At 40.0% G+C, this 22,246-nt stretch overlaps 3 protein-coding genes across 4 annotated transcripts in view; 1 reads left to right on the top strand and 2 right to left on the bottom strand.

Moving 5' to 3' along the window:
* Positions 1-1,194: 1,194 nt before the first annotated feature.
* Positions 1,195-10,890, bottom strand: zmp:0000000951 (uncharacterized). Its single transcript, XM_058746577.1, has 9 exons — positions 10,843-10,890; positions 9,348-9,570; positions 8,148-8,246; positions 7,762-7,991; positions 7,480-7,655; positions 6,719-6,768; positions 5,324-5,451; positions 4,202-5,161; positions 1,195-1,972 (listed from the first exon to the last, which is right to left on the bottom strand). The coding sequence occupies exons 8-9, from the start codon at positions 5,146-5,148 to the stop codon at positions 1,207-1,209; spliced, it is 1,713 nt and encodes a 570-aa protein (XP_058602560.1). The 5' UTR covers positions 5,149-5,161; positions 5,324-5,451; positions 6,719-6,768; positions 7,480-7,655; positions 7,762-7,991; positions 8,148-8,246; positions 9,348-9,570; positions 10,843-10,890; the 3' UTR covers positions 1,195-1,206.
* On the top strand, positions 6,847-10,850 carry upk1a (uroplakin 1a). 2 transcript variants are annotated; one of them, XM_058746583.1, is made up of 8 exons: positions 6,847-6,896; positions 7,547-7,649; positions 7,797-7,997; positions 8,145-8,219; positions 8,455-8,562; positions 9,364-9,537; positions 9,876-9,959; positions 10,211-10,850. In XM_058746583.1, exons 2-8 carry the CDS (start codon positions 7,587-7,589, stop codon positions 10,256-10,258), a joined length of 753 nt encoding a protein of 250 aa, XP_058602566.1. In that variant the 5' UTR covers positions 6,847-6,896; positions 7,547-7,586; the 3' UTR covers positions 10,259-10,850. The 2 variants fall into 2 exon arrangements, with proteins under 2 accessions (XP_058602566.1, XP_058602567.1); XM_058746584.1 differs by lacking the exon at positions 6,847-6,896 and having other exon boundaries at positions 7,172-7,649.
* A 759-nt stretch (positions 10,891-11,649) lies between the features above and the next one.
* Positions 11,650-22,246, bottom strand: part of arhgap33 (Rho GTPase activating protein 33) — a 62,659-nt gene continuing 52,062 nt past the window's right edge. Inside the window, 7 exon segments of the mRNA XM_058746573.1 lie at positions 11,650-16,074; positions 16,076-16,127; positions 16,439-16,619; positions 16,767-17,518; positions 18,229-18,303; positions 18,410-18,549; positions 18,712-18,868. Coding sequence (XP_058602556.1) covers positions 13,398-16,074; positions 16,076-16,127; positions 16,439-16,619; positions 16,767-17,518; positions 18,229-18,303; positions 18,410-18,549; positions 18,712-18,868 — 4,034 coding nt within the window. The 3' untranslated portion in view covers positions 11,650-13,397.

Raw genomic sequence — 22,246 nt, 5'->3', positions numbered from 1 at the left:
ATGGGTGAGTTTAAAATTGAATGTTAGTGCTGCCCTATGGCTCTGGGGAAAGCAGTGTGTGGCTCCTCCTCGCACTAAGAGGAGTAACTAGCATTCATAGATGGCTTCACCTCCAGGCATCGGTGGGTGGGGTCCTGTGGTTAACAGTTGAGGTGTTGAGTGAATAATGAGACTGAAGCTCCCATGTTTTCCATCACAGAAATGAAATGGTGTGAGTGGCAGGGATGAAGATGTGGGCGTCAGATTCATTTCACTCATGCATCACTAGGAACCAATTGACCTGTTCCTGTTTCCCAACACACGTAAGCTCTTAATGGCTCTGTAGAGTACTTGTGGTAATGAAAGGTTTTGTTATTTGGTAATTTAATAAGTAATAATAAACCTCAAACCCCAAATATAAACCTAAGCATATACATTTTCCCACACCATTTGTGCTACATGCATAATTGATCCATCAAACCATGCAGCTTATTGAAGAAAGAGGCATTATTATTTTTCTAAGTGGCAAGATATGCGGTTGAAGTGAAATATAAAACGGACTAAACAAACCCGAATATCACAGAGAAATTTGATTTTGGCCAATAAACAACCACCCAGACCACCCTAGCAACCACACAGAGTAGCAACTCATTAAAACACTGAACACCACCTTGACTGCACAGCAACACTCTAGCAACCACCCATAACACCCTAACATTGTATTGGCAGGTTTTGCATCGGCAAACACCACTTATTGCATCAGAAAATGTAAATATCAAGTTGAAATTATTGGCTTAAGCAGCACATGAAAATATGGATATATTCAACCAGTGTCATAAACAGAGAAGACAAAATACTACACACCAGCTTGCAATGAGTTACAATATTTAGACTTTCACCTAATTGCAATAAATGTTGCATGTTTTGCAAACATGGTAGCATGCAAGATTTTGTTCAGAAGTGAATTTAATTAAATTTTTAGGTCTAAACAAAAGAATTCAAGAAGATATCGTTAGATTGAAAATTAAAAAAGTGAAAAATAATAATAAATGCACATGCAAGCTTGTCACTCGCTAATACATTGCATCTGACTAGGGTGGTTCTTACATCTAAGGTTGAAATATGTTTGGAGAGTGATGAGTAGTTAAACAAACAGAAATCCCTCCCTAATAAAACATGCTTGAATGTGAGAAAATACCTTTTTAAATTCTTGAAAGATTTAAATATTTACATAAATTTGCACGAATCTGATCTTTTCCAGAAAACATCTCCATCCAGTTGCTTTGCTGCATATCTGGCAAGAGCGACTTTCTTATGACTTGGAAAGGCTGCATTCAACGTCTCCTTTAGCTTGGGTAAATCCAAGGTTTCTGGATGGTGAGCAGACACCAGAAATAAGCTCTGCTGGAGACCCAGTTTACTCAAGACTTCCTCAGCCCATTGCCTCACCTCCACAATGGACTTTTCTTCAATCAAGTCTACCATGGAAAGCACCAGGTAACATTCTTTCCCTAGGGATGATGCTTGCTGCAACAACTGTATGGCTCCCAATCTAAGCCTCAAAGGAGACACCAGTATGTATACATCACATAAAGAGAGTGCAGATGTTATGTGTTGAGCTTCAGAAGAGCTGGACACAGAGGACAGGCTGCCAAGATCACCTATTTTTCCAAGCCCAGGAAGGTCCCAGAGACTGATGTTTGGGGAAGGGTAGGGATACTTCACAGCCTCTTTGGTTGTTTCAATGACACCAGTTGAGGAAGCTTGTTCATCACCTTTCTCCAGGCCCAAGAGGGCATTGACCAAGCTGGAGCTGCCACAGCCCGTCTCACCCAACACACCGATATCCAGCCGGAAGTGATCGAGAGCTGCAAGGATGGCCTGAAGCTTGGAAGGATTGTCTGTGAGATCTCTTGACTGCGAGAGCTTGGTGATCTGATCAAGATCATCCTGGTTTATCTTCCTGTACCGCAAAGCAGTAGAGACCACAAATCTGAGAAGCAAATGTAGCAAATATTTTAGATAAATATAGATGCTGTAAGAAATTATAGTCCGCTGCAACCCATATTCAAAGCCATAAAGCTTCATGAACAAAGAATTTTTTAATGCTAGTTCAGACTGTTTTTATGCCAGATAGTGCTTGTTAACAACAAATCTATAAGCTAATGGACCAACATAGATTTCCTAATGAGCAAAATAACTAGATAAATAACTAGCAATCGGCCTAGTAGGGACACAAGCTCACTGACATCCCATGTTGGGGACCAATGTCCAAAAAACAACATGGTGTCCAACGATTGAACCCTGATTTTGCAGAGTTATGCATGCTTCTGGCTCAACATCCTTGTTGGTCTTAGAACATCATTACTATCTAATCAGATTTTAGGGTTAGGGTCAACATTAGGGTTAAGGGATTTCTTATCAACCTATCTTTCCCCACTAGTATAAGGGTTAGATAAGGGTTGTCCAATTCAAGCAGGTTTATTGGAGCAGGTTGCAGCTAATCTCTGCAGGACATTGGCCAGGAGCAGGACAGGACACCCCTGGGTTAGGTTATGATTAGGTTTGGATTAATGGTAGGGATTGGATTACAAGATATTTTTTGACATTACAGTTGTTGCAGGATCTTGAACACCATTATTATCAGCTCAACTTTTGCCTCTAGTTTAAGGGTTAGGTTAGGTTAGTTTAGGTTTAGTCTCAGACTCAGACATCATGCCCACAGACAGTTGACTGAACGTCTGACGCATATGACAAACAAAATTGGAAACGCTTCAGGAGTTTCGAAGTCGTCATCGGATTGGTTGAATTATACAGGATTTCCAGGAGAGCTTGCATTCTTTAACATTCCTGGAAACAAGGATGCCGTGATGCCAAACCCCCTCATGGAAGAAGAAAGCCGTCATGTTTACAACTGTTACAATGAGCTCTTGCCATGATCAACTAAACTCTGGGTTTTCAAATGTATGTGAAATATGTAAAGTTTGTGGCATAAACTCTTTAAAATACATTCAAGAGTTTTACACACTGGTCTGTTATTGTGGGGACATTTCCAAGCCCCTAAACATGATGCTGCATAAAACAAAATGTGATTGGTTGTTTTACATGTCAGTCATATGGCCTCTTGGGCGGTCCTCGGCCATTCAAAGTGGCTAAGGTTCCCAGACCTTCTACCATCAGTCTGAAGGTCTGGCTTCATGAGACTAGCTTAGGTTAGGTAATGGATTAGGGGTAGGGACTGGGTTAGAACTTTTTTTTTACAGGCTTGTTGTTCCAGGACCTTGTACACCATCACTATGAACTATGAACTATGAACTATGAAGTTGATATGATTCTTTAAGGTCTTAATGGAAAGTCTATAACATACTTTGGTTAAAATTTCTCAACAGTAGTGTAAAAAACACCTTTTTTACCTTATTAAAATCAGCTCTTTTCACAGCAACCCATTTTGTTGCATTTCCCTTTAAATGCTAATGAGCTCTGCTCACCTCGCCCCTCTCTTCTGTGGGGTGACGAGCCATCCTGTTTACTTTAGCCGCATTTAGCTGCATTTAGCCGCGAAACATGCTACCTAGCACATTATTAGGAAAGGTGATTTGCCAAGAATCATTAAAAAAAACCTTATACTCACTTCATCTGTAGGTGAAGCTGGATCACGAATGATTTGCGCGAAAATAGATGCATTTAGGTAGATCGGAGGGCGCACTCCCTTCAAAAACGAAAGTAACGTTAATCCTCTGTGTCTTCAGAGGCTCAGATGTTGGTAGTAAATGACAACTGCTATGTTCATTATTAGATCCATCAACAAAACACCTTAATCGCTTAGGGGCGATTCTTGTCTACGTCCCTGCTCCGGCGTCAAAACAATGGCGGGCGGTCGGACTGTTCACAGCTCACTCAGGGTGGGTCTAAGGTAAGACGGTCGTGTCAATCAACTATCGTGGGAGTGGCCTTGGTCTGTGTGATGTCACACAGCCAAAAAGCTGAGAATGGCTTGATTTGAAAAAGGGGATATTATTTTATAAGGGTTATGTTTTGGTTGGGTTTGGAATAGGCGTAGGGATTGGGTTAGAACTTGATCAACAAACAAGTTGACCCCAGAACTCTAGACATGTGTAACCAGCCATAGTTGTTATTTCAGTGAGGTTCAAATGGAAATCAAGTCTGTGTTACAAGGTAATATCAAGCCAAATAATTTCAAAACACAATGAAGTTGACTTACTGTGTGTCATCAATCAGTAATTTAGGAATTCGAAGTTCCTTTGTAATCGCCACCAGAAACTGACTAAAAGACTTCTTCCGAAGCTCCGGCAGGGCTTCAGCAAGCACCTTGGCGATATCCTTCATCTTCACTAACTCTGGATCTTGGGATGCATTTGAAGGATTCTGGCTGTCTGCTTCTAAATCTGCCGTCTCTCCAAATACTTCTTTACTTCTCTTCTGCAACTCCAGTTTGCGAGCTCTCATTCGTTCCCAGGCGCAGGTCATGCACGGCCCTGTAGGCTTCTCCTCGACCACGTCCCAGTCCCGCTCAGCTTGAACCAGAAAAAAAGTCTGATCTCTGCCATGCAACTCCATTTTGAGCCACATGTGGTCCTCCTTGTGCTGTTCTGTAGTGAGAACCACCAGAACATCATAGCATGTGGAGGCATACTGCTGGTTGGACTGGTTAATGATGGAATTTGAAGTTGGATGGCCCTGCATGGTCCACACGCGAACATTTGGGATTTGACGGTGTAAAATCACAGAGTCAAAATCAGGAACACCACCCCCTATATATTCTGCATGATCTGCTATCCGAACACGTTTCCTCCTACTACTGCGCTGGTGATTAGTATTAAACTTAGACTTTATACTGCGTTCCTCATCTGCACTTCCATCTTCTTCAGAGTCTTCTGATTTTTCTTCCTCATCTGTTTCTTCCTCCTCATTACCTTCATCATCAGTTTCCCATTCCTCATCTTCGATTTCCTCACCTGGCCCACAGATTGCAGAAGCCAGCTGAGCATTAACCTCCGGTGTTCCTCCGGTCACAGCTATATCTAAAGGGAAACGTTCAAACAGTTGTAGAGCATTCACCAGCCTGTTTTCAAATCCAGGTGCCCTGATGGAAAACCTCCAAGGGGCAAGCATACATTTCACTTTTTCATCCGAAAGTTTTTCTTCCATGTTAAGTTGTACCCTGAAACGAAAAAAAACAAAACAAAAAACAAACATTTAATAATATAGCTTAAACTAGCTACCTACTGCTAACACCAATGGTATACAGGCCTAATGGCTAAATTTGACAATGTTCACAGATAAAATATGGTCAAAAGAACATGATACAATAATCAACTCTCACCGTTTTTGAACTACAAATAAGCTGCAAAAGTGCGTCCTCCGTCCTTAAGTTCTCCTGGATGAGCGTGTTTGCGGGACAGTCAGCTGTGCTAAAGTCAACACTTTGTTTGACAAGGTTTCCAGATGGCACTGTAAACAGTTCAGGGCGTTTAAGTTTGTTAAAGTATCATGGTATACTTAAATCCATTTAACCCATTTATCTCCACAGTTCCTTTTTTAAGTAAATTACTCCATTTGTGAAATTCTAATGGAATTTTGTCTGACAACTATACAGAAGAGTATCAGGAGATAAAGAATTCACATCCACACCACAAGTTTTTATAACTCTACATATTATATTTCCCCCACCAAATTTAAATATTAACTGTATTTTTACAGTACATTAAACATTTTTTAAAATTGTGAGTGATGCTTGTCCATGCAAAGCTTCCCACCATAATTAAGTTTTTTAAGTAAGTGTTTTCAAGCACATTGCTATGTGGTAGCCAAAGTGTTTAGAGCGTTTTAGCACATTGTTAAATAGATACTAAGGTGTTTTTAGTATGATGCTATGTGAATTTCTGGATGGTTTCTTACTGGCCCAAGTCAGATAAGATCATTATCAAGTCTTAATCGTGCTTTGGTTCATTAGATGACTTGGATTTGTTCAACGCTAAGTATGATAAACAGTTTCAGTGATGCTTACCTTAGTCACTACTACAAATAATAAGGAAAATAAATGACTGTCCAGCAGAGGTCAGTATTTCTCCCTAAACTCAAGAGCAACCAGTACTGCAAGTTTAGATGTAATAAAAAAAAATAGTACTCCAAGGTACTCCTAATAGTACTTCTTTATAAATATTACCACGTCAAAAACATACCACGTCAGTATGTGGATCTCTACAGAGAATAAATGAAGAGTTCAGTTGCAAAAGCCTCTAAATGCCGTCTGAAATTTTAATCTATAATTAGCATTTTTATCAGGCTCCTTTGTGTAAGTTCAATAATTTTACTCTAATGGAAATGTATAGGTGCATCTCTATGCACTTAAAGTAAAATAACTGAACATAAATATAGGAGCCTGATAAAAATGCTCATTTAAGAAGAAAATTTCAGATGGCATTTAGAGGCTTTTGCATCTGAACTCTTCAAATACTTTTTATATATATAAATCCTACTTTGAGTGGCTTGGACTACTATTTTTTTTTTTTTAATTAAATTAAATATCCTTTATTAAAAGAGAACCAGTAGGTATCACTTTATACCAAGTAGCAGTATTTGCAAACTATGTTCACATGTAAATTTAAATGTTCTGGAAATAGCAATGGCAGCTGTCACAGCTTTCTTTAATGTAGACACTCCTAGATTAATTTTGTAATCATTTCAATAAAATGTCATATGGAATAACTGAAAGTACTTGGTGGTGAAAACACAGGGAGTGAAGTTGCCCATCCCATCTCATGCGGCCTGTGTAACCAAAAAAAAAAAAAAAACCGATGACAAACAGGTTTGACATCATAAAAGCGTCCACAAAAGTAAATGAACCGAATACAAGCAGGTAGAGGACAAGCAGGTGCAATCTCAGACTGGAACAGGTGGGTCCCTGAGCAGCTACTGATTTCTATTTGTTTATTTTTTGAATGTGACTTTGGGTCCACTTGGCTTTGCTTTGTTTGTTTTTGGATTTATTATCTTTATCATCAATTGTAATCTATATATATATATATATATATATATATATATATATATATATATATATATATATATATATACATATTTATTTATTTATTTTTTTTCCCTGATTATATAGTCTATAATCAGTTTAAGAACTGTCCTACCATTTAGATTTATTTTTAGCATTGTGATTTTTTAGTTATTTTTTACAGTTTTGTATTAGTTTAGGCTCTGAAAAAAAATGTACATAAAGGCTTTTCAGACATCATGGTAATACCATCACTGTACCATCGTACATCGAAAATACTTTATTTAATAATTCTAGTTATGCTCAAATACTTTCTAACTAGAAGTAGAACTAAAGTCTAACCAGGAATTGTATTCATCATGATCATTTCCTGATTTTCCCAGTTTTTCAAGAGAACTCAATTGACAACTTTTTGGCAGCTTTGATAAGTGGTACATTTTTAGCCCAACCTCAGTGGCAACAGATCAGGCCATTACCTTACAAATAATCTTGAGTATTTTCCCTTGTGCTTGATATCCTAATCATTATTTTATTTTTCTTCAGGAAAGTGTGACGAGGCCAAACACAAAAACACACTAAAGCCATGGCAGCAGGAGCCTTGACATGTTTGATGTTTGTAGTTGTTGCTCTGAATGCAATCGCTGCTGTAAGTCTGAAACAAAATAACACAAAGATTATGTTTATGTTGTGAAATGTCATATATTCCCCATTTTTAATAAATAGATATATACACAGTAAAAAAAAAAAATTTCACTTACTACTTTTTTTTTTTTTTTTGTATTTTGTTCTTCAGGCAGCAGGACTGGCATTATTCGCAGTGGCCATTTGGGTAGCAGTGGACGGGTATAAACTCTACCCCATATCTGGTGTGTCGGGAAAAGATGACATCTTTGCTGGGGCCTGGATTGCCATTTTTACAGGCTTTGCCTTCTTCCTCACATGCATCTTTGGCATCTTTGCTGCCCTGAAAAGGAGCCGTCCACTCATGCTGGTGGTAGGTTTTCACAGAGGACAATGACAAAGACGGCAATACTGATATCTTACATGAATATTACCTTTAGTGAGACAATCAAATTTAGGTTTAAAATAAACAATCACTTTAATTTTGAACTAATTATCAACAACTGTCATCCTTCTACAGTACCTTATCGTAATGTTCATCATCTTTCTGTTTGAATGCGCATCTGCCATCACAGCAGCAACCAACCGGGATTATGTGAGTACAGTCACCAGCCTCTCTGTACTGTAAAAGTAAAACAGAATGACAAAAATTACACATCAGAGACGCTAGTCGTGGCCCATTCCTGCTCTCTTTCTAAATTTTTCTGTTGTTTGTATACTATCCTATAAATTACAGTCTATAATCATATGTAATGGAACAACAGCAAGTTTATAATGGAGAGAACATTGGCCTTTTCTTCATTTCTTAAATCCTCTTTCCTTTATTACAGCTGGTTGGGAACAGTCACTTAGTAAAGAAACAGATGCTGGAATATTATGGGCAAGACACCATACAAGGGAAGCAGATTACACAGACATGGAACAGAGTGATGGAACAGGTAAACTGAACACCAATGACAACAACCTCTTGGCTTTTATCGAACACATCTGCCTTACACCTGTCCAAGGATTGTGGCTAAAACCTAAGATATACTTGCATAATATTAGGAAAGAAAAACCTTCATTTTCAACTCAGACTTGACACAAACATGCTTTTCTATTGCCTTTTGAGAGTGGGCAAACCAGTTTGTCCTCATATAAACCACTGAGAATAACTGTTGCAAGAGATCTTCTTGATGGATTGCTGGTTTATGAATAGTAGGGCGTGAGAAATTCAGAATTTCAGTGATTTTTACCATATAATGGATGCTGAGGGAATCAGGATTGTTTTTAACCACTATAACCACGGTTTTAAAAAAAACGACTGCTAATTACGTTAAGAAACTAAATGAATAATAGGCAACAGTTTAAAAAAATTCTATATAATACAGTAACACAATTTTGTGGGCAAAAAAGTTAATTGTTGTAAATAGTTTAGCGATGTATGACAAACCAAGCAAGCAACAATCTGTTGGTCAACACGGTGAATTCGTAGATAGATAGATTTTGAAATGTGAAAACGTAAACAGAAATGGCGATGGGAAATCTTTCACCCTTAAATGAAATTTCTGACCGGGCCGAACAACGGCGAACAATTCTTCGAATTTCACACAATTTGACGGATTCATATGGAATTCCGAAGGGAAGCGCACTTGTGGTTTCCAAGCATCACAACAACTAGATAGATTAATATAGAATTCAACTGATGAACATGTCACTGGTATTTTCTCTTCACTAATCGCACCTTTCTCCTCCATCAGGTCGAGTGCTGTGGAGCAGACGGTCCACAAGACTGGATACTGTATAACTCCACCTTGAAACAGATGAATCCTACATACAACTGGCCCCTCAGCTGCTGCAAGAGACGGAGTACCTTTGAGTTACAAGATCCAGAAGGCTGTAAGGTTGGCCTGACCAGCACCCTATTCACAAAGGTAACTTAACGTTTAAGTCTCGTAACATGTCACCTGACGTACAGAAGACAAGAGACAGCAACAAACTTATTACCTGGTGTTTGTTTTCTCAACTGGTGTCACAAAACAAAGTGTTCTGTTCTGATAGGGATCATCTGAATACAAATAATTGAATAATCTAAATTTTGACAGTAAAAAAGAGAAATCTTTTTTTCTTATTCACATGAATAATTCTAGATTGATACATTTCTTTCTTTCTTTTTCTTTTCTTTTCTTTTCTGAGAACCACTGTGCAGTAGCACAACTTTGATTCAATTTATGCTTCACTTTATGTTTTTTGTATTGTTTTCATACTTCAGGGTTGCTTCAACTATATTGAATCTGTGTTAAGCCGTTACACCTGGGCTGTGAGCTGGTACGGTTTCTCCGTTCTCATGTTAGTGGTAAGTCTAGATGTTTTCTAAATTACCTCTATACATTCATACAACAAAGATGTAGTGTGATGCATGTAGTGTAAATACACCAATAACCAAAAATGGCACAGAGGGAATGTAAAAATGTGTCCTGACTGTTGACCTTTAAAGCTCATTTTTATGTGCATTTATATTAATATTGTTATATACAAGTGAGTATTCAAAGTACAGTTCTATTATATAAGAAAAATTCACTATTCTGATGCACTTCTGTCCTACAGTTTTTCACATTAGTGATCGCCATGCTCTACTACATGTATCTTGAATAACTACGGACTCCGCATGATACATCTGCCGACTGCACAGATGTTTCCACTCTTGCTGTCACAGAACAATACAGATAATTGCAGATTGCACAAGGATAATTGATATGACAATTTCCATCCATTCTTGTATAATTATCATACATTCTGTTTTTATGACGTCCTATAATTTGACCTCAATTTAGCACAAAAGGAAGTTAATCTTGATCAAAAGCATTTAGGGTATAACTTACCGCGATAATGCTCAAAGTTAATTAAACACTTAAGAGAGAACTAGTGAGCAGTGAGCATCATCTCATTATGTTAGGTAACAATTTTAAGTAACTAATTCAAGTACAGCTTTCATATTACTTGTTTTATTATGGATGGTTTTTTTAGTTTTTTTCCTGGGGTCATTTTACATTTTTATTAACAATATTGATCAAATAGGTTCTTCAAGTGATTGTATGAATTTTTCTTTATGCCACAGTCTATACTTGTATTTCTTCTTGCATAAATATTTAATATAAAATTAGCTTTAAAATGCCTACCAATGAACAGGACATTTGTTTTGTAAGATTCTTTGCTGCACATTTGTATTTAAAACTTACTTGACAATGTTTCCGTTTATCCAATAAACATTTGACTGTGCTGATGACTCTTCATGTGTCATTCATTGACCGCCGATGGGGAAAAAGTGACAAAACTTGTGGCAGGCTGCATGCTGGTACAAGCCCAGGGAAATAAACTATACTTAAGAAAGCGAAAATGAAAAAACAACAAAAGCCTGGCAACTCTTCACTCCCTGAACCACCCAAACCGTTAGTGCTTAACCGTCAGGCTAATCATCTAATGCCAGTAGAGTTTGTACATGTATTAGAGAACAGAGGAGGGCATGTTAGCTTGCGTATGTCTGCTTTAATTTATACTCAACTGGGAGTGTCGCCTGATACTCAGAAACAGACAGGTTTTGCAGGATATCCAGCCAGGAAGGACATCAACTTCTCTCATATTACAGTCTACAAAAAATAAAGGCTCCCATCTCGGATGGTGGAGACTGCAGCGCCGCAAACCAAGTGAATTAAAATCATCTCAAAATAACACAAAAACTAGAAAAAAGCCCTTTTAATAGCAAATGCAAAAATTCAGTCTCAGGACATTTGTCCAGGTTGGCCTCATTAACAGGAAAGTTATTTAGTCAAGTAAATATAATCACAATGTTACTTGGCAATGTTAATTTTTTAAACGCTGCAATTAGCACAAAGATCTTTGAAAATTATTCATTTTAAAACTTCAGTCCTGCATTCCAAGGAGATTTTCTGTAATACTTACTTAAAAGTACACAATGCCCATCATTAGGCTAGCTTGTCTGACCTGTTTACAGAAATAATTATGTTCAAAAATAATCACCAAACTACAGGTTTCGTCACTGACGGTGTCCAAGGTTTTAATTCACATATTTGAAAATATTACAAAATAGGATGAACTGCCTTTCGCCAAGTGCAAAAGGCTGAAGGGGAGATTGTTGGACATGTATATACCTTCAAAGCCACATGCATGACCTCTCTCACTGGAACATACACGCTCACAGGTCTGCTAACATACATAGGTAGCATTAATATTTAGTGTTTTTTCAGTTTCCCCTTGGTTATTCACTGCATAGATATGTATTAAAACAACAGAGATAACAGACATGCAAACACACAGTGTCATATTCTCAGTCATACACACTTTTTTTTTTTTTTTCTCATTTTGAACTTACTAGTGTGGAACTTTGGGAAACTGTAAATAGGGGTAACTGGGCTAGGGACAGGGTTTGTATCTAACTCTTCAATATTTGCTTTCATAACGAAGGATTATTTAAAAGATGTTTAGTCATTTAAGAGAAGGCACCAATTACTAAACAAATTTGAGAGGTTCCATCTCTGGTCAATTTTGGAAGAACATCCAGGACATTTTTAATGACCTGAAAGGTACTATAGTACTGAGTAAAAAACACTGGAACATTACTGAGCCCAGAAAGAGGTATCTGCTAAAAACAACTTTTAAATGTATAAAGTAACCCAAGACTAGTTTGTTGGGCATTGAAGGAATTGTCAGTGTTTTGTGGTGAATAGTACCAGGTATTCAATGTTGCTAGTTTGGTACTCCTCCTTCACAGAAAACCAGGGATGTCTGGGAGTGACACATTGTGACATGAACTACCTGAAATTCTTGCTTTGGATTAGAATGCCAATATTGATACACAAATCATCTGACACATTATTTGAGAATGAGCAGAAAACAGTACCTCACAGAAGTATGCGCTCTCAATTACACACCCTCTCAAAAAATCTGCATCCCAGATGTATTTACCGTTCCTTTTTATGTGCTTAACGTCAGACACTCTGTGCATGACACATTCATTCACACACAAATTCACACAGACTAAAGAGAAAAAAAAAAAAACCAAGTCCTAATCTTCACATTCTTTGAAACAAATTTAAGAAAGGCAAAATAAAACTATTTCACAATAACTCATTCCAATGAAAACTTACAATAACTTAGAAAAAAATGGAAATAATATCACATTGTTGCCAAAAAATGAAGATAACAAAAACTAGCCATACTCATAAATTTTTATATTACCACCAGCATCTCTTGAGGTTATTTATATCGTACTTTGTGGAGGAAGAAAGATATATCAAGCTTGTGCCCCTGTACAGCATGACTTAGTGTCAAAAAGAACCTAAAACCAAACAAAACCCAAAGCAGAAAAACTAAAATTAGCCACTGAGCAACGTCCTGTCAGAGTAATAGCAGCTAGGTACCTCTCTGACTCCCTCTGCTGGACAGCACAGTGTGTTCTGGAATGTTTTCATATCTAAGCCACTTTATGGTTCACTTCTTTGATCCTCTCTGCTTCACGTCTTATTCTCGTACACTTTTTCCACTCCAATACACACACTAATCGCAGGACAGCAATGAGATCTTTCTGAGACAGAAACACTAGTAAGGACATACCCCACTTAACTTTGTTTCTGTACATTCGGTCTCCCCTTGGGGAGGTTAACACAATTAGTTTCACAACGTGTTAACTTGTACAGGAAACATAAAAGTCTAGTGCTTATAACCGGTCTACATCATATCCTCTAAACACATAGGATTTTTGTGGCAGTTGTGCTCTTTAGCAGTAACTACGGGTCTGGCCCTCAGTTCGGATGGTCCAGTTGGGGCCCGGCAGGCTTCCCTGCCGGTTTAAGCCTCTCTGGTTCCGCAACCCTGGAGGTCGAAGAGAAGGATCCAGGACAACATCTCGTCGTGGTGTGTTGGGATACTGAGGAAGCATTGGCCCTGACTGGTATGGGTACTGGTTAAACTGGTTGGCCACGGTCTGAGGCCCATATCCTCTTGTCGATCCAAGCGCTAAGTTTGAGAAGGCCACTGTAGGTGGAGTGCTTGTGTGGGAAGAGTCTGGGAGGCCTTGAGGGCCCCAATTGGGGTATGGGGAGTCCTGATAATATGGTCTTGGGGGATAGGGATTAGGGGTTGTGCTTTCTCCCTGGGCGCTTGGGATAAAGTCTTGGCTTCTGTAAAACTTAAGGACATGGTCGCCAGATGGCATGACGTCAAAAGCTTGTCTATACTGGCCTCCGGAAGATCTCCGCAAGGGGTCTTGACGTTGGAAAGGTCCTGATCCCTCTCTAGGTGGCACCTGACCTTCAAAGCGCCCTCGAGAGGGTCCTGGAGTGTAGATATTATATGCAGGTGGAGGTTGTTGCAGCTGCTGGCTAGCGTAGGGATTTGGAGGGTGTTCAATGTGCGGAGAAGAGGATGAAGAGGATAGCACAGAAGGACCCTCTCTTTCATCTTCTGCAAGCTTTTCAATTAGCAAGGAGGCAATTTCCTTCCCAGTCAGGACATGAGCAGGCTCCGAGCTGGTACTTTGGGGATCTGAGCGACTCCGGAAATGCATGGCATTGGAGGCAGACGCTGCTATATTGGTCACTCTGGAATCTGAGGACACATCATTCTGGGCAGGGTTGTTGAAACCAGCCGTGTGACTTTCTTGCTCTGAATGCTTCTGTTTGTCATCCGGTGGTGACTTGGAAGGTGGTTCCAGTGTCTCAGATGTTTGGTGATCATTTTCATCGAGGTCTGTGGTGGCCCAGCCCTTTGAATTAACCCCAGATCCTGGAGGGTTTGTGAAAGGGTAATTGACGTAAATGTGTTCAAGCTGATCTTTTGAGATTCCTTGCACCGGTGAGGCCTGAGACAGCTTTAATACAGCATGCTGATGCTGATTCAGTGGCAAGTCTTCTGGTCTGGAAGCCTCAAAGTACCGGTAACACACCTTCCCGTTTTCAAAGTAGGGGTGAAGCTGGGAGGCTGTGTGGTCTGCAGAAGGGGAACGCTGGGGGCGATGCAAGCTACGTTGGTGCACAGACAGAGGCACCATGCCAGCAGCAGAGCCCACTCCAACGGATGCAGTTATGGGATGCAATTCACTTCGGGGCAACCTGACGGATGACGATGTCTGACGCTGGGGACGGGGATGGGGAGGATGTCCTGATGATCCATCCTGAGAGCGATGGTGAGAATGAGAATGAGAAAAGGAGAAAGAGTGAGAATGTGCTGCTGCCCAAGCTCGTGTGGCCTCAGATGACCAAAGCTGGGGAGCCCTTCCACCGCCAGGTCCTTGGTGGTTGTAGGGAGGAGGGTAACCCCTGGAAATAGGCCTTTGATTGGCTGGATCAGTGAGACGGAGGTTTCCCTCCAGATCCAACTTCATATTTTGATAGCTGTGGCGTGCATAGCTGGGTGGCACTTGTGGATGCTCAGGTGCACCAATTTCGTAGTAGAAGTTCTCCATCTTGGAAGGGTCTTCAGAGGAGGGGACAACCGGTCTGACTGGTGTGGACTGGGCCTGTTGCTGTTGTTGGGGAAGGTGTGCAACCTGAGCAGCTTGGCTGGTCATCCTGGCTGCATGATAGCGAGACAGCATATCAGAGGTACTGCTGATCCGCTCAGAAAAAGCTCTGGAAAGTGGTGTGTTCCCTTGCGGTGGCCCTGCTAAGCGTCGAATGCGACCAGCATCCAAGGAGCGACGCATGTAATCATGCCGGTCAGTCTGAGAGAGTGGAGCCCTCAAGGGAGCAAGATCAGGGGGTTTGGGTGGCACTTTAGGGCGAGTGGGCTGGAAGGCTCGTACCTGGGCCAGTGGTGAGCTCTCTGATTTAGAATGCAGAAGCTGAGTATGTGGTTGGGCTGCAGGCTTGGACTGGTTGCTGGATTTCTCCTGCTGAAGCTGCGGTGCAGAAAACTGTCGCCCATAAGCTGGGGGTTTTCTTTGAGAAGGGATGGCTTCACTGGAAGAGGGTGGGCTGGATTTTGAAGGCTGTGCTGGAGAGGTTGGTTCTTCGTTCTTGTAAATGGGGCTTGGTGTTCGCTCATTGTCTTCAGAGGAACTGGCAGCCGACAACTCAGAATTGGATGTCCCAGAGTCAGAGACTGAGCTGTCAGAAGAGAGAGTCCCAGTGTCTCGCCCAGGCGGTGACCTTGACTCTGTACCATGTGATTTGTCTGCAGGCTTTTCAGCAACAGTTCCACCCTCATTATCATCATTATCGTCATCACCCTCAGTCTTCCACACAGACAAGGGGCGTACCGTGGAGTAAATCTGATTAGGATCAGAAGATAGCAGAGCACCTGCATCTGCAGAAAGGGACCTCTGGAAGCGGATGTCTGTCTCAGGGGAGGTTCCACTTTGACGGGGGCGGTATGGGGGTGAGGCACCTTGCCGCAGTGCCTTGTTGGCACTTTCAGCAAGAGCCAGAGCCATAAGGCGTGCAGGGTTCTTGGGGAGGAGGAGGGGGCTGCTGTGATGGAAGGGGAACACCAGTGGGACCCAAGATACCTGAAAAAAGGTTTGAGAGTAAGGAATTAGGAAAAAAGTAGGCACATGAAAAAATGAACTATTTTTTACATTAAACCAGAGGTTCCCAAACTTGTGGTGCATGGAAAAATTTATTTATAGTAGAAAGTTCTCTCATTGTTCTCTCAAATGTATAGCAATCGAACAAAACCTGCATATGTTGGAAAATTACCCAAAATTATCAAGTTTTGTCAGGTATCAAGGCAATGATGGTACTTGACAACAATCAAGGGTGTCCAGTCTGAAAAGTTTGGGAACCAATGCATTAGGCCATAACCAGAGTGTGTACTCACTAGGACCCTTGATTTTGGCGACGGGGCCCAACTTACTGTTGAGCTCTTGCTGGCAGCTCTCCGTGAGCTGAAAATCACATGACCTCAGGAGCATAGATATCATCTGTGGTGGCTGAGGTGGTCCACTACTTGGAAGTCCAGGTTGCAATTCGCCAGCTCGTCCACCAATCATTTCCAGAACCTTAAAATAGTTAAAATGGTTTACTTGTAGTTCTCTGCACATTAAATGGGGATAGACTTTATTTTTAAAGGTCTTAGTCCAAATAATAGCACTACATTATGTTGTGCCCCTACAAAATCACCAAATATATGTTGCGCTCAAATTCACCTTGGCAGGTACACTGATGGCGATCGGATCAGAGATGTCCAGAGGGGGGGATTTAGGCGCTTTAGGTGAAAGTGCATGAACCACTTTACGTGTAAAGGAACGCCTCTCTTGAGGGGGCTGAGACGGAGGTGCAGAGGTCGCTGGAGCTGGCATCTGGCTATGGGATGGGCTTAGGTTTGATTCACCCTGCTGAGCTGTGCTTGCGGGAGCATTAGTGACTGCAGACGGCCTGTGCTGACAGAACACTTGCTGAGGTGGAGCTGCTGCAGCCAGGATCAAACTACGACGGGCTGCGGCCTCTGACTGATTGAGAACGGAGTCTGGATCTTCTGTGATTGAGCGCTGGCTACCAGTCCGGGTGTGGGCTTGATGGCTCAGGCAGCGGTAGGGAGGGGGTGCAGCCGCAGGAGGGGACTCCCTACCGCTAGGATCGGCAGCCGTGCTCCCCAACCCTATTGGCCCATCTTCCAGGAAGGTGGGGCTAAAGTCAATGACATCTTCAGCCATCCATGAGGCAGATTGTTCCTGGGAGAAATCAGGCAACATGTACACACCCTCCTCATCCTCTTCATCTTCATTTTCCTCCTCATCGCCATCACGGGTTTCCTCAGGCAGCAGGCTGTCGTAAGAGCGGCTTGGATGGATTCTAGATGGGGAACGCTGGGGAATGAGCTGCGGATCAACAGAGGCAGCCAGCGAGAGACCATCACTGCTGGAGCGAGGTCTTCGTAAGCGTTGTATCTTTCCCTGACCTGAGAAGAAAACAGAGCATCACACATGACTCTTACTTTTCAATTATACAAGTTCAAAAATGTATATATTGAATTTGATCATATATAGTACTGTAAGTATAGTCAGTAAGATTTTTTTAAATATTTTAAAAAGTCTATGGCTGCATTTATTTGACCAATAACAGTACAAAAAAAAGTATTATTGCAATTTAAAATAACGGTTTTCTATTTTAATATATTTTAAAATGTAATTTATTCCTGTGATGGCAAAGCTGAATTTTCAGAAGCAATTACTCCTGTTTTCAGTGTCACATGATCCTTCAGAAATCATTCTGATATGCTGATTTGATGCTAAAAGAAACATTTCTTTTTATTAGCAATGTTGAAAACAGTTTCAAAACTAATTTTAGAGGTGACACATTTTTTCAGGACTCTTTGATGAATGGAAAGTTCAATTGAACGGCATTTGTGAAGCAGAAGTATTTGCTGTCACTTTTAAATCAATTTAATGCATCCGTGCTGAATAAAAATATAAATTTCTTTCAAAAGAAACCTTACCGACACCAAATCTTTGAACAGTATACATACACAATTTTATAATTGTAATGAAAAATTATTATCTATATTTTTACACTTACATTTTTAAAAGCATTTTTTCACATTTTAAAGTAATCTTTTAGGTCTTAAATCTTATTACATTGCTCCCTGGTGTTACGAAATGTCATTCATACCTGCTCCACTGTGCTGAGATGACAGGGACTCTTCACTCTTTGCTGACCTGAGTGTCACACTGTCCACCCTGCAACCTAAAGCACACATACAGCACTAAAAACTACGCCATTTTCACATAAGCATGCAAATCTATTTAGAATGAAGTATGATCTAAAGAAATGGATGAAATATCTCTTATACCTGCATGAGAGGTAGCAGGCTGGAACAAAGAGGTGATTCTGGCAGGTTTGCGTCGACCTGCTGCTGTAGGTTTCCCGATGGCAAAAAACGTCTTCCAGCTCCCACCCGCCGACTTCCGGACCTTCATCCCTCTTTTCCTCCTAAAAGATACAAGAAGAAAAGAAAAAAAAAAAATGTAGCACAAATGCTTGTATTTATATTTATAGTAATAGCTCATGAATCAAAACATCATGAATCAAAAGAATTTAATCTGTAGGTTAACTATTCCTTTAAAAGTCATTGATTTGTTCAAAGAAACCCACTTGTCAGCAGGCAGGTCCAGTACAGTGTGAAACTGGCTGATGGCGTGGTGAGGAGATCCTTGAAGGAGAAGTGGAGCTTGTGTGCGAGCCTGCGCCTCCTCCAAAGACAGAAGTCTGGTGGACACAAACGACTTGGGTCTGGTCAGAGACTGTCGTGCTGTGGAGCCAGAAAACCAAAAAAAAAAAAATCAGATTCAGATCCATTAAGCCAAAGCTCAAAAGCGAGTAAATGCAATACTGCAGCGAAGAACACAGAGACTGACAACAAACAGGATTCAACATAATACACTGCAAACAGAAAGACACCTAAGCATCAACAAAAAACATCAGCTCCTCCAAAGCTTCCGTAGTCCATACAGCTCTACTGCAACAAGCTTTGTAGAAGAAATACATGGGCTGGCCAACAGACTGCAAGTTCACAAAAACATAAGTGGTTGAGGCCAGAAACAAACTCTACGCAAGTACACAAATGCACATTCTTTGCTGCTGCTTACTCAGATTTAACATGCACAATTTGCAATACTGAGTCTAGTCAGGTAATGCACCTTTTAGTGCATCTTTTAGCAATGTTGAGAATTTAGTGCGTAATAATACATGCACTATGATTTGCAATTGAGCTTGCATATCTAGGAACGCTTGTACTTCGTACTTGGGTAGAACTTTTTTTGGGCCTCGGCAAGCCTGTAAAGTCTGGGACATCAGACGAGTAGAGAAATAAATCGAATACAAAGCCTGCAAAAGTATAAAGTTTTTCACTTTGAGAAAGATTGTAACACTTGTGCATAACATTTAAAAGCGGTTTGCTCAAGAGCAATATTTGGGGTTAATTTGTTGAAGAAACCTATGATTAACACAAAAACATAAGCTGACATACAGAAAAAAACTAAAAGACACTTTACCTGCTGTTAATGTCTCAGAGTCGAGTCCACAAACACACTCTATAGCTCAGATTTTTATTTTAACGTCTATCCCATTTACCCATGTTATCTAATGATTTTCCTCAATGTCCTACTTAATGAAATCAAATTTATATAGATGAAAAGATCAATTAATAGGAACCACAAACATTTTGCCTAATATTAATACTTTCATACAATAAAATAATAAAAAGATTAAAAGAGATTAATAAATGTCAACAAAAGGATTTATTGCCTTATATGCTGTACAGTTCTAACATGTCATTTACATTTACATAGGCAAAAGATGTCTTTATAGCTGTCTTTGACAAAAACAGCTCTCAAAATAGTCCATCCATGTGGAAAATGACATAGCTAAATGGCGTATAAAGCAAATGGTTATAAAGTTTGGCCTTGGTAAGATTTTTGGAAGAACTCTTGTTCACCAAGACTGCATTTATTGGATCAAATATACAGTACAAACAGTGCAACTGTGAAATATTATTTCTATTTTAGTACATTTTAAAATATAATTTATTCCTGTGATGCAAAGCTGAATTTTCAGTATCATTATTCCCATCTCCAGTGTCACATGACCCTTCAGAAATCATTCTAACATGCTGATTTACAGCTAAAGTAACATTTCGTATTATCATCAATGTTGAAAAAAGTTGTGCTGCTAAAAATCTTTGTGGAAACGTTTTTTTCTTTTCAAGAACAGAAAGTAAAAAAAAAAAAAAGCATTTTTTTTTTTTGTATGAAATGGAAATCATATGTAATATCAATTATAAATGTCTTTGCGGTCACTTTTGATCACTTTAGTGTGTCCTTGCATAAAAGTATTAATTTCTTCCGCAAAAAAAAGTCTTACTGAGCCCAAACTCTTGTGTAAACATCCATCCATTCATGAACATGTGAACACTGATAGTATCTATTTGATTCCTGCTATAAAAAAAAAAAGATTTGCATGGTTTCTAGCAGGTCATTCATGGTCATTAGCTGGTTTAGATGGTTGATCAGCTGGTCAACCAACTGATGAACCTGATTTTGACCTGGTAGACCTTGGAATAGCAACAAACCAGATACCATATTTCAAGCTGAGCCATTCACACAGGACACACCTGAGTTTTTTAATGGATGTCTATGTACAAAGTCTCACTGATTTTTCAAAAACAATACATGGGAGTTTTTAACTCAGAAGTATGTACTGTCTGTATGGCCCCTTAAGCTGGCTTGACCAGGTTTTTCCTGGTAGAACAGGTTGTGATTTGAGAGTCCACTGTAGAGGGTCAGTCTGGATCTCATAACACGGAGAAGCGTCGTAGCTCTGGGTCCAGATAGGAGGGGTCAGTCAAACAGGACTCCCCCCTCGCCTCCTGAAGACTAACCAGGCGTGTTCGGGGCTGGCGTGAGATCTTGTGCTCCGCCCTTCTTGTCACTATGGAAACACACAGCTCGCTCTCAGTAAGCCTCACTTACACATGGATGAGGCTATTGTAAACATGTTCCACTGTGCTGTGTTAGCCAAGCTCATCACAAGAGACTAACTTATGAAAATAACTGGGCTGGGAGACATATTAAATATTTATAATTTATTTCCAATAATTTTAAAGGAAATTAATTTAACCTCACCTCCATCGTATTGCAAATTTCAATATTAAAGGGTCATCGGATGCCCATTTTCCACAAGTTGATTATTTAGGGTCTTAATGAAAAGTCTATAACATACTTTGGTAAAAATTTCTCAATGGTAGTGTAAAAAACACATTTTTTACCCTGTCAAAATCAGCTCTGTTTTCAGCACGCTGTTTTAGCCCATGTTGCTTTAAATGCTAATGAGCTCTGCTGACCCCGCCCCTCTCTTCCATGAGGTTACGAGCAGACTGTAAACTTGCTAACTAGCACATATTAGGAAAGGCGATTTGCAAAGATTCATAAAAAACCCTTATACTCACTTCTGTAGATTAAGCTGGATCACGAATGAGTCGCATGAACATAAACGCATTTAGGCAGATCGGGGATCGGCGCATTCCCGTTAAACCTCTGCGTCTTCAGCAGCTCAGATGTCGGGAGTAAATGACGACTGCTATATTCATTATTACATCCAACAACAAAACGCCTCAATCGCTTAATCTGAGACATTCTTGTCTTGCCCTGGACCGGAGTCGACACAATGGCGGACAGCTCTCAGCTCACTCAGGGTGGGTCTAAGGTAAGACCGCCTTGTCAATTAACTATCGTAGGAGCGGCCTGCACAGAACTATGACATTCTGACAGGGCTCTCAGAACAGCCTGAGAAAGCTTTGAGAAAGGGGATTTTAAAATAGGGATTTAAAAAAAAACATTGGGTGGATTTTTATCATTATAGGGTGGATGTGTACACACACTTCCAACACACATTTATGTTCAAACAACATGTAAAGTGAATTTTGCATCCGATGACCCCTTTAAAGAGATTTTAATAGGGTTTCGAAATTTAGTTTCTTTATTTTTATTTATGTTCAATGTGCATAAAACATGAGTATTTTAAAAACATTTTTTTCAGAGCAAATTCATATACTGTTGCTCAAAAGCTTGAGGTCTAAAAGATTTTGAGTTTTTCCACAAAAATATAATTGGTGTTCAAGAAACATTTCATA

Source organism: Onychostoma macrolepis, chromosome 16 (assembly GCF_012432095.1).
Source record: "Onychostoma macrolepis isolate SWU-2019 chromosome 16, ASM1243209v1, whole genome shotgun sequence".
NCBI lineage: Eukaryota > Metazoa > Chordata > Actinopteri > Cypriniformes > Cyprinidae > Onychostoma > Onychostoma macrolepis.
The sequence above is the reverse complement of the archived record's forward strand: the minus strand, read 5'-3'. Positions and strand labels throughout refer to the sequence as shown.

Bases quoted from the DNA above. Each gene is read 5' to 3' on its own strand.
- zmp:0000000951 (XM_058746577.1), bottom strand. From the start codon at position 5,148: ATGGAAGAAAAACTTTCGGATGAAAAAGTGAAATGTATGCTTGCCCCT. The intron at 1,973-4,201 runs GTAAGTCAACTT...TTTGCTTCTCAG, and splicing joins TTACTGATTGATGACACACA to ATTTGTGGTCTCTACTGCTT.
- upk1a (XM_058746583.1), top strand. From the start codon at position 7,587: ATGGCAGCAGGAGCCTTGACATGTTTGATGTTTGTAGTTGTTGCTCTG. The intron at 8,220-8,454 runs GTGAGTACAGTC...CCTTTATTACAG, and splicing joins CAGCAACCAACCGGGATTAT to CTGGTTGGGAACAGTCACTT. The intron at 9,538-9,875 runs GTAACTTAACGT...TTCATACTTCAG, and splicing joins CCAGCACCCTATTCACAAAG to GGTTGCTTCAACTATATTGA.